General features: G+C 45.9%; 1 protein-coding gene across 3 annotated transcripts in view; it reads right to left on the reverse strand.

Annotated features, from left to right (window-relative positions):
- SULT2B1 (sulfotransferase family 2B member 1) overlaps window positions 1–12,240 on the reverse strand; it is a 33,619-nt gene that overhangs the window by 6,550 nt on the left and 14,829 nt on the right. For 2 of the 3 annotated variants that reach the window (XM_022584850.3, XM_089902618.1), the window contains exons 2-3: window positions 7,133–7,272; window positions 1,207–1,415 (exon numbers count right to left, since the gene is read on the reverse strand). In XM_022584850.3, the coding sequence (XP_022440558.2) occupies window positions 1,207–1,415; window positions 7,133–7,272 (349 nt within the window). The remainder of the gene's footprint in view (window positions 1–1,206; window positions 1,416–7,132; window positions 7,273–12,240) is intronic. The other variant, XM_089902619.1, reaches the window with a different exon arrangement.

Here is a 12,240-nt window from a genome sequence, read left to right on the forward strand (position 1 = left end):
TTGCAATCTGATCTCTTCTCTGTCTATACTCACTTCCTTCCTTGGTGATCCCACCAGTCTCCTGGCTTTGATTTCTCTGTCTCTGTCTCTCTGTCTGTCTCTGTTTCTCTCTGTCTCTGTCTCTCTCCATATATATATATATACACATCTCAATAGGTTGCAAATAGATGTGTCCAGCCCACATCTCTCCTGTCAAATCCAGATTTGTCTATCTCACTGCCCATTGGCATCCTCCACCTGGGTGTCGATGGGTCACAGCAGAGCCATCTTCCTCCCAAACCTCTCCTCCGCAACCTCTCCGTCTCAGTTCATGGCAGCTCCATCCTCCCAGTTGCTTAAACCAAACCCCCTGCAGTCACCCTTGACTCATCTGTTTCTCTCACACCCACATCCAACCTGCCAGCCACTCTTCCTGGTTCCATCTTCCAAATACACTCCAAACCCAGCCCTTTTTCTTCACCTCCCTGTGGCCACCACCCTGTTTGCCTCCATTGTCACCTCATCCCTGGCACCTGGCTTCTGCCCTCACCCTGATGGTCTGTTCCCTGACTTGCAGCCAGAGGGCGCCTGTGAAAACCTAAGTTGCATCCTGTTTCTCCTTGGCTCTGAGCCCTCCCCTGGCTCCTGTCTCAATCAGCGACAAGCAAACTCCCCACCGAAGTCCACACAGCCCTGCACATTTTGGTCCCTGTTACCTCTCTGACCTCATCTCTCTTCCTCTCCCCCTTGCTCACTTAGATGCAAGCACACAGTCCTCCTTGCTGGACCTCAGGCATGCCACATCGACCCCAGGGCCTTTGCACCTGTTCGTGCCTCTGCCGGGAATGTTCTTCCCCCAGACCCCCGCTTTGGCTTCCTTCCCTCACCTCCCAGGTCTTTACTCAAACCACGCCTTCTTACTGAGGCCTCCTTTGACCACCCTATTTATAATTGCAACCCCTACCCCTAGCTCTAACCCCCACGTTCCCCTCCTTCTCGATGTGAACTGATCACCTTGGATGTATTCAATCTTTTCCTTATTTACTCCATCTATTCTTTGTCCCCTTTAGAATGCGGGCTCATAAGGCAGGTGTTCCTTGTGTGTGTATTTGCTGCTGTTCTAGATCAGGGCCGGGCACACAGTAGGTCCTCAATAAATAGGTGCTGAGTTCATCAGTTAGTTATACTTTGCCCCACCAACACACACTCCCCTCCATCCTCCCACACCTTGGCCTTGGAGTTGAAGAAGGCCCTGGTGAAGAGCTGGATGGGGAGGTGAGAACTCATGAGGCGAGGGCTGGGCTGGTCGGGGAGGCTGAAGGCACCCATGATGGCCTCACACCAGGGCGACCGCTTCCAAATGGGCACTGAGCGGATCCAGGAGGGGTCCCCGTCCTTTAGGATTAAGCTGAGGATCTCAATCATCCAGTTTGTGCCTGTTGGAAGAATTGGGCAAATTAATCAGAGGTGGGGAGGGGTGAAGGGGGGATACAATCAAATTCATAATGGCTGCATTTATTGTACAATTTGCTACATATGTTTAATGCATGGATTCCTCACACAGCACAGAAGTTAGGATTGGTTATGTTTTTTTAAAATTGAAGTATAGTTGATTTACAATCTTGTGTTAGTTTCAGGTGTACAAAAGTGATTCAGATATTATATATATATATCTTTTTCAGATTATTTTCCATTGTAGGTTATTACAAGATATTGAATATAGTTCCCTGTGCTATACAGTAGGTCCTTGTTGTTTATCTCTTTTATATATAGTAGTGTGTATCTGTTCATCCCAGACTCCTAATTTATCCCTTCTTCTTCCCACTTAGGGTTGGTTATCTTTATTTTCAAAGCAGGAAATTGAAGCTCAAAGAAACAAAGTTGCTAACTAAGGCGGCAAAGCTTGGAAGTGGCAACTGTCCACCCAACCCCATTTCGTTTCTCTACCGGGAATATAACAGGACGACATTTTTCCAGCCTCCCCTGAAGCTACACGTGGGACCGTGTGACTGAGTTCTGGCCAAGGAAGTGCAGTGGCAGCCATGTGCAGCCATTTCCAGACTTGGACCCCAAACACCGGCCACGTGACACCTCCTCTCCACCCCCCCACCCCCACCCCCGCCCCCTGCTGGCTGAGTGCAGAGATGCCAGTGGAAACTGGGGCTCCTGGGGATGGCAGATCCATAAGATGGAAGGAGCCAGGATGCTGGAGACTGCATGGATTTCCCCCTCACTTCCCCCCATCTATCCAGCACTAGGTGGAATTTACAGGAATGAGAAATAAATTTCTTGTTTTTTTTGGCGGCGCCACGCAGCTTGTGGGATCTTAATTCCCCGACCAGGTATTGAGCCCGGGCCCTCGGCAGTGAAAGCATGGAGTCCTAACCACTGGACTGCCAGGGGATTCCCAAGAAATAAATTGCTATGGGGTCCAGCTTCTGAGATTCTGAAGCACTCCATTAATACATAGAGGAAGCTGGAACTGAATTCAGGTGGCTAGACTTAAAATCTCAGCTCTTTTCACTGCCCTTTCATGGGAGTAAGCCCTTGATTTCTTAAGGGAGCCACAAACGTCACATAGTAGGAAGGGATCGCATCCATGACCCAGTTCACAGGTCTGGATTCCAGGAGATTACAGGTAGGTCAGATGAGAAATAATCGTAATGTGAACAATCACCTGGTATTAGTATTATATTGTCCTGGATTCTAAGAACTACCCCGTGCCAGTTCCCAGTGTATTGCCTCTCAGCTCCAAATCCACTCCTGGTTGCCCTGCTTTGTGCCATTGGAGCTGTGTAAGCGGATCTCCTTTGCCACCTAGCGCAATGTGAAGCTTTGTCAGTAGAGGGCGCAGAGGAACCCTGCAGAAGGATGGGGTTTCTCTTCCTGGTTCTCCTGGGCTTCTCCCAGCCAGCTCTTGTGATGGACAGCGGCCAGTAGTGCAGTAGACCCCAGTGACACTCACTCCCCCTCACCCCGCCCCGCATCCCAAAGCACATTTCCTTGGGTGCTCTCTGCTTCCGTCCTAGAGGGAGGGGCTTCGCCCCGTATTGGCTCTTCCTGTATTGTTTAGGGTTCTCTTTACCCCTTGGTGTTTTAATCCCCTGTTACCACTTAATAATTCTTTTTTTGTGGGTATGTGGCAAAAGATACCTAACATGAAATTTACCAATTTAACCATTTTTAAGAGTACGGTTCTGAGGCATTAAGTACATTCACATTGTTGTGCAAACATCGCTACTACCGTCTATCACCAAAGCTGTTTCAAACAAAGCCTGCTGTTTGGGGAACAGATTTCCACAACTTCTGTGGAGGGAAATTTGGCTATATTCATCAAAATTGCAAACGCACAGAGGCTCTGACCAAGCAATTCCATATCTAGGGATTTGTTCTACAGATAAACGCATACGTGTGCAAATGACACTTGCACAAGATGTGGCATTGTGTGTAAAGTTTATATGGTGTATAAATGCAAAAGACTGGGGACTTCCCTGGTAGTGCAGTGGTTAAGAATCCGCCTGCCAATGCAGGGGACATGAGTTCGAGCCCTGGTCCGCGAAGATCCCACATGCCGCGGAGCGACTAAGCCCCCACAGCTACTGAAGCCCGTGTGCCTAGAGCCCCTGCTCTGCAACAAGAGAAGCCACCACAATGAGAAGCACGTGCACTGCAGTGAAGAGTAGCCCCCGTTCACCCCAACTAGAGAAAGCCCAGCCCGCGTGCAGCAAGGAAGACCCCAACGCAGCCAAAAATAAATAAATAAATTTAAAAAAATAAATAAATGCAAAAGATTGGAAACCAGGAAAAGCTAATCAGTAAGGAACTAGTTAAACAAGAATTCTTGTACATCTAATGTTATGCGATACTATGGAACTGTAAGAAAAACCAAAAACCAGGAAGCTCTTTGTTTACAGTTCTAAGATGGGATGATATCAAAATACAAGGAAAAAGAAGGCACAACCATAAAACAAAACAAAACAAAAACATGAGGCAAAATGGCGTGTATCGTGTTAACTTTTGTGGGAAAAAAGTTAAAAAAAAATATGTACACTTTTTTTTGTACATACAAATTCTGGAAAGATACACAGAGACTACTGGTGACTGTGGGAGAAGAGAGATATTACAGTGTAAACCTTTTTGTACCTCTTGAATTTTGAACTATGAATGCATTACTTTCTAAGAGAGAAATTAAGATATTTTAAACTTTAAAAAATAGCTAGAATAACTGGACAACCATATGCAAACAAAGAACCTTGATCTATACCTCATACCACACATAAAAATTATCTTAAAATAGATCATAGACTTTAGTGTAAAATCTGAAACTGTAAAGCTTCTAGAAGAAAACATAAAGGCCGTCTTTATGCCTTTGGTTTAGGAAAAGATTTCATAGCTGTGACATCAAAAGTCTGATCCATTAAAGAAAAAATTGACAATTGGAGCTCATCAAAATTTAAACTTTTGCTCTGAGAAGACACTGAAAAGAAAATGAAAAGACAAGCCACAGACTCGGAGAAAATATTTGCAAAAGGCATATCTGATAAAGGATGTGTACTCAGATTATATAAAGAACTCTCAAAACTCAATAATTAGAAATCAAACAACCCAGTTTAAAAGAGCAAAAAAAAAAAAAAAAGTGGAATAGACACATTACCAAGAAAGATAGTGATGGCTAGTAAGCCCCTGAAAAGATGCTCAACATCATTAGCCACTAGAGACATGCAAATTCGAACCACAATGAGATACTAGAACACATCTGTTAGAATGACTTTTTAAAAAACTTGACAATATCAAGTGCTGACAAGGAAGCAGAGCATCTGGAACCCACCTATGTTGCTGGAGAGAATGCAAGATGGTAAAACCAGCTTGCCCAAAAGTGCAAGATGGTTTCCACTATGGAAACCAGTTTGACAGTTTCTCATAAAGTTAAGCATACGTAGTTCCCATAAACTCAGCAACCCCACTTCTAAGTATTTACCCAAGATAAACGAAAACGTATTTCCATGCAGAGACTTGTGCACAAAGCTTCATAGCAGCTATATTCATACTCATCCCAAACTGGAAAAAAAACCCAAGTGCCCTTCAACAGATGAATAGATAAACCCACCGTGGTCCATCCAGCTGATGGGATACTCCTCAGCAATAAAAAAATACAACTTGGATGGATCTAAAATGCATTATGCTGAGTGAAAGAAGTCAGTCTCAAAAGCTACATAGGGTACAATTCCATGTATATGACATTTTGGAAAAGCCAAAACTATTGGGGCCGCAAACAGATCAATGGTTGCCCGGGGCTGGGTTGAGGAAGGAGCTGACCACAAAAGGGCGTGAAGGGCTTTTTTGTTTGTTTTAGATGGGTGATGGAACTGTTCTATATCTTTTTTTTTGGCCATGCCACACGGCTTGCAGGATCCTAGTTCCCCCACCAGGGATTGAACCCAGGCGTCCTGAAGTGGAAGTGTCAAGTCCTAACCACTGGACCACTAGGGAAGTCCCTGAACTGCTCTATATCTTGATTGTGGTGTATCTTGTATATGTCTCTCAAAACTCATAGAACTCCAAGAGAAATGAAAACACGTCCACAGACAGATTTGTATATCAATGTTCCTTCAAGCACTATTCAAAGAGTCAAAGAGTGAATACAACCCAACTGATTGTTTATCAACTGATAAATGAATAAGCAGAATATAGTATAACCATATCATGGAATATTATTTGGCCATAAAAAGGAATGAAGCACTGACAACAACTTGGATGAACCTCAAAAACATTACTCTAAGTGAAAGATACCAGACACAAAAGACCGTGTATTGTATCATTCCATTTATCTGAAACGTCCAGAACGGGCAAATCCGTACAGTGAGAAAGCAGATACCTAAGGCTTAGGGATGTGGATGTGCGGATTGGGCAGTGATGGCTAATGGATACGGAGTTTCTTGTTAGGGGCGATGAAAATGTTCTAAAGTTGACTGTAGTGATGGTTGCACAACTTGGTTGAATATACTACAGCCATAGATTTTTACACTTTCAAATGGGTGAATTGTATGGTATGTGAATTATTTTTTTTTTAATGTTACCAAAAAGCAAAAAAACCCTCATCGAACTCTATGCTGGAAAAGGTGAATATAATATTTGGAAAATTTTCAAAAATATTTTGAAAAACATTAAGAAGGCAGCTCCAACATTTTAGAGAAGAACTCCCCCACCCCCTGCCACCGGGCCTCTCCTGTCACTCCCTCCACCTCAGTCCCACTGACCTTCTCTTGCTTCCTCAAACTCACCGAGCCACCTCCCACCTCAGGGCCTTTGCACATGCTGTCCCTCTGTCTAGGATACCCTTTCCCACTCAAACCGCTCTGCAGATTCCAACTCTCTGCATGAACATCTTCTCCCCAGGAAGCCTGCCCTTATCCCGCAGACCTTCTTATTACCTACACTTAATGCTCTCTTCACCTTTCCTTGGGGGGGAGGGGACCCACCCTAACCCTAATTAGATGGTAATATAGGCGACTGCATGTTTAAATGAAGCCTGTATCTCCCAACAAATGTCTCCTTTGTTCAGAGCTGTGTCTCTGCACGTGGTAGACAAACAGTAAGTAGCATTTCAGTAACCGAATGGAGAAAATTAAGATCTTTCTTTCCTTCCTTCCTTCCCTCCTTCCTTCCTTCCTGAAATATTTATTGAATAAGTTCCAGGCACTGTTTTAGGTTCAAAGAACACAGCCGCGATCAAGACAAACCGGAATATCTGCACTCACTGAGCCATGTTCTAGTGAGGAAACCAGACTAAATCAACAAATGAAAATATGATATAGTGGCCGTCAGTGAAGAAAAATACGAGGGGAGTTAAGGGATAGAGAGGGACAGGATGGGGACGCTATTTTAGCCAGGGAGGTCCGGGAAGTCCTCCCAGTGGGTGTGAGAGCCAGCCTGGTGGAAAGGAGGGAGCGAGGCACACAGGGATCTGGGGGAAGGGTGCCCCCTGGCGGAGGGACCTGCCAGTGCAAAGGCCAAGCTCACCTCGGTTCTGAATGGACCAAGGCGTCCCCCATCCGCCCCACCCCTCCCTCTTTCCTCTTCCATTCTCCTTAGTGTACCCTTCTCATCACCCACAACATTCTCCGTAGCACCCCTGCCCCGGCCCAGCGGGTACCTGACTTGGGGTAGGTGATGATGAAGATGTCATCGTCCTGCACTTCCGAGTTCTCTGCGATGCTGATGCTCTCAGGTGAGTAGATGCCGACGGGGAAGAGGATGCCTTTATACCTGAAGTATTCGCCTGACAAATTCTGGCTGTAGGAGGATGGGGGAGAGACACCTTAAGGACCGGGAAGGAGGCGAGGACAGGTGTCACCCCTGGGAGAGTGGGGGGCCAGGGGCCTGCTTTTTTTTTTTTAAGGTCGGCTGCAGGCGGGATCTTAGTTCTCCGACCAGGGATCGATCCCGTGCCTCCTGCAGTGGAAGCGCGGAGTCTTAACCACTGGACAGCCAGGGAAGTCCCACGGGGCCTGCATTTGAGTGTCCTTCGAGGTCCCAGGAGCCTGCACAAGGGTCCAGCTTTACAGCTGAGGCCTCCAGGACAGATGGCGGCAGAAAGTGGCGGAGGGATCTTGGGGCAGGTGACGGAGGGCGAGCAAGGAGATGGGCGAGGTGCACCCCGCTCGCTGGTGGAACACTGGCAAGGAATTTTCTCTGCGCCCTTTTCCTCATCTGCAAAGTGAGGATGGTTTACTAACACCCCATAACAATCCTATGAGGTGACAATGATTATTATCCCCATTTTCTGGATGAAGGAAGCGAGGCACAGAGAGGTTGAGTGACTTGCCCAAAGCCACACAGCTGGCGGGACAAGCAGCGCTTCACCTCTGCAAAGTGGGACTAAGTGCTTTCCACACGTTTACTCTTCACCCCAACCCTCCAGAAAGGCACCACCCCCCATTTTACAAACATAGGCCAAAGATTCAGGTGCCCTGCCCATTCCTAAGCGGCCACAGAGCGGCAGGGCCGCCTGCGAAAACCAGGTGTGGAGTCCCTGGGAAGCTGGGGCAGTCTTAAGCTTCAAGCCCCTCACTCAAGCTGCTTTTCCCAAAACCCTGCAATGTTCACATAACCATACAAGGAAGTACAGTTTTCCAAAGTGAGATGTATTGAGAACAATCCGTTTAATTCGATCACTCTTGCCTTTGCAGCCTCCCTCGAGATCTCCTGACCCTGGTGTGGGAGAGCGATAGGTGTTTTGGGGACCTGGCTAAGGTAAAGCTGAGTTGGGGATACATCTCATCGGACTTTCCTGGGATATTTACAAGGTTTGCGGTCATGTCTGTGTGTAGTTATGGGATGGCGAGCTGGCTGGGTGCAGGATTTGCTTCTGGGACACTAGTTGGGCGCAAGTAATGACAGGAAGGCTGGGGACACGGAAGTCGGATCACGCTATCACATGCCCAGGGGCGCTTGGCACCAAAAGTATGGGGTGGAGGAGAAGACTCAGGTTTGAAGCCAGAAGCCGCTGCGTTATTTTTCTGGAATATTTGGAGTGTTTGCCAGCTTTCAGAATGAGACAAGTCACTGTAATTTCTTTTCTCGTTCTAAACAAACATTTCTTCCTCCTAATGTTGCAGTCACACGTACTGATTCTTTCTTTCTTTTTTTTTTTTTTAAATTTATTTATTATTTTTGGCTGTGTTGGGTCTTCGTTTCTGTGCGAGGGCTTTCTCTAGTTGCGGCGAGCGGGGGCCACTATTCATCGCGGTGCGCGGGCCTCTCACTATCGCGGCCTCTCGTTGTGGAGCACAGGCTCCAGACGCGCAGGCTCAGTAGTTGCGGCTCACGGGCCCAGCCGCTCTGCGGCATGTGGGATCCTCCCAGACCAGGGTTCGAACCCGTGTCCCCTGCATTGGCAGGCAGACTCTCAACCACTGTGCCACCAGGGAAGCCCCTTGCTTTCTTTTTTTAAAAAAAAAAAATTATTTATTTTTCTGGCCGCGCCAGGTGGCTTGTGGGATCCTAGTTCCCAGACCAGGGATTGAACACGGGCCCCCTGCAGTGGAAGCGCAGAGTCCTAACCACTGGACTGCCAAGGAATGCCCCTGATTCTTTTTCTTAAGGGGAATCCCTTCAAAACAGTATAAGCTTCAGGCCCCATGAAACACGGATTTGCCCATTCTTAGCCGTTACTCGGTGCTAATTTCCATTTGCGGTCCTTTCTGGTACACTTAGGACAATACATCGAACTGGGGGAAAAATTATGCGTGTAAGTGGGTTATACTGTCTGTGGATTTCATTTCAGGATAGTGAAGAGGATTTATAGATATTGTGAGGATTTATAAAGAGGGCTAGGGTCCAACCACACAGGTAAAACTCAGAAACAAAATGTTGAACGGAGGATGAAGGACACAAGAGAGTCTAGATGATATGATTCGAATTAGGGGAAGTTCAAACACAGGGACAAATCACCTATGATGTTAGAAGGCAGGAAGATGCTTACCCCTGGGAAGTGGGGGCAGATGGGGGCGGAGCTGGTTACAAGGCATGCCCTCTGCAAAATTCCTTGGGCAATTGACTGAAGCTCTGTTCACAGCACTTGTGTTTTACTTTAATAAAACTTGCAAAGCACATATGATCACCTTATCTTTGATAAAGGAGGCAAGAATATACAATGGAGAAAAGACAGCCTCTTCAATAAGTCGTGCTGGGAAAACTGGACAGCTAGCTACATGTAAAAGAATGAAATTAGAACACTCCCTAACACCATACACAAAAATAAACTCTAAATGGATTAGAGACCTAAATGTAAGACTGGACACTATAAAATTCTTAGAGGAAAACATAGGAAGAACACTCTATGACATAAATCACAGCGAGGTCCTTTTTGACCCACCTCCTAGAGAAATGGAAATAAAAACAAAAATAAACAAATGGGACCTAATGAAACTTCAAAGCTTTTGCACGGCAAAGGAAACCATAAACAAGACGAAAAGACAACCGTCAGAATGGGAGAAAATATTTGCAAATGAAGCAACTGTCGAAGGATTAATCTCCAAAATTTACAAGCAGCTCATGCAGCTTAATATCAGAAAAACAAACAACCCAATCCAAAACTGGGCAGAAGACCTAAATAGACATTTCTCCAGAGAAGATATACAGACTGCCAACAAACACATGAAAGAATGCTCAACATCATTAATCATTAGAGAAATGCAAATCTAAACTACAATGAGGTATCATCTCACACCGGTCAGAATGGCCATCATCAAAAAATCTACAAACAATAAATGCTGGAGAGGGTGTGGAGAAAAGGGAACCCTCTTGCACTGTTGGTGGGAATGTAAATTGATACAGCCACTATGGAGAACAGTATGGAGGTTTCTTAAAAAACTAAAAATAGAACTACCATAGGTCCCAGCAATCCCACTACTGGGCATATACCCTGAGAAAACCATAACTCAAAAAGAGTCATGTACGAAAATGTCCATTGCAGCTCTATTTACAATAGCCAGGACAGGGAAACAACCTAAGTGTCCATCGACAGATGAATGGATAAAGAAGATGTGGCACATATATACAATGGAATGTTACTCAGCCATAAAAAGAAACGAAATTGAGTTATTTGTAGTGAGGTGGATGGACCTAGAGTCTGTCATACAGAATGAAGTAAGTCAGAAAGAGAAAAACAAATACTGTATGCTAACACATATATATGGAATCTAAAAAAAAAAAAAAGTTCATGAAGAACCTAGCGGCAGGAAGGGAATAAAGACGCAGACCTACTAGAGAATGGACTTGAGGACACAGGGAGGGGGAAGGGTAAGCTGGGACAAAGTGAGAGAGTGGCATGGACATATATACACCACCAAATGTAAAGTAGATAGCTAGTGGGAAGCACAGGGAGATCGGCTCAGTGCTTTGTGACCACCTAGAGGGGTGGGATAGGGAGGGTGGGAGGGAGGGAGACGCAAGAGGGAAGAGATATGGGGATATATGTATATGTATAGCTGATTCACCTTGTTATAAAGCATAAACTAAAACACCGTTGTAAAGCAATTATACTCCAGTAAAGATGTTAAAAAAAAAACTTGCAATGAATGAATAAAACATTAAAGGGAAAAAATTACGCTTCCCACTAAAACAACTGTTTTTAATAAAAATGAGGCGAGGGGAAAAAAAAATCGAGACGAGGTGCTGGGCCCAGTGAAGGTGAAAGCCCAGCTGTCTTGCACAGGCCTTTTCTGTTAGCTTTCCCTCGTGCGCCCAGTTGACAGATGAGGAAACTGAGGCCCATTGAAGGCTGTGACTTGCCCAGGGATCTCCCAGTGTCTTTCCTGAAGGCCTCCACCAGCTTCAGAGATTTGAGGGATGGGGAATTTCTCCAAGGCTTGGCACCAGGCTCAGGCTTGCAAGAGAAGGACAAAAGCTAGAGAATTGTTTCCTCTGCCTGGAGTCAAAGGAGGGCTCTGGGGAGCCCAGGTAAGGCTCAGCCCAGCCAGGGTTTCCAAAGGGCAGTGTCCCAAGGTGGGGCTGGGGGGAGGCTACGGAGGAAGCTGGCATGTGGGCTAGGGTCTGTTGGAAAAGGCCCCCTTTGTTCCTGGCTGGGGGATGTTCCCGAGGGGACCAGGAAGGAAGGGCTGGTCACCTCAGAGGGATGGTGGCAGGGGCTTTGCAGGCCCTGTTTCTAAGTAACCTAAGTAGGACAGATGTGAGAAAGGTGTTTCTGGAGCTGGACATTGCAGGCTCAGAGTCTGGCTTTGGCACTCTCTAGCCAAGCTGAGGCCTGGGGCTTAATCTCTCTAGGCCTCAGTTTCCTCAACTGTAAAATAGGGATAGGAGAAGTAGCATGGTGTCTTGGTTAACGGCATAAACCCTGGAGCCAGAATACATGAGTCTGAATCCTACCTCTCTCCAGTCATGTGGCTGTGGGCAAGTCATTCATCCTCTCTGTGCTTCAGTCCTTTCATCCATAAAATGGGGATAATAAGTAAACATTACCTCATAGGATGGTCGTGAGCATGTAAAAAGTGCCTAGAAATGGGCCTGACATAGGAATATACACTATATAAATGTTTCTTAATTTTTAAAAAATAGAGATAGTGGGAGGGTTTAATGCACCCATAGAAATAAAAATGATTAAAATAGAGCCTGGCTTGTGGTCTGCATTCGATAAATCCAGGCTAAAATTATTGTTATTATTATACTTAGTAATAGAGGCAACACCGGGCATCGTGTGAGCCCAGAGGAGGGGCTGCTTGGCACCGCCTTTGGCACACA

Source organism: Delphinapterus leucas, chromosome 20 (assembly GCF_059928025.1).
Source record: "Delphinapterus leucas isolate spDelLeu-1000000601 "Yukka" chromosome 20, BTC_Dleu_Yukka2, whole genome shotgun sequence".
Classification (NCBI taxonomy): Eukaryota; Metazoa; Chordata; class Mammalia; order Artiodactyla; family Monodontidae; genus Delphinapterus; species Delphinapterus leucas.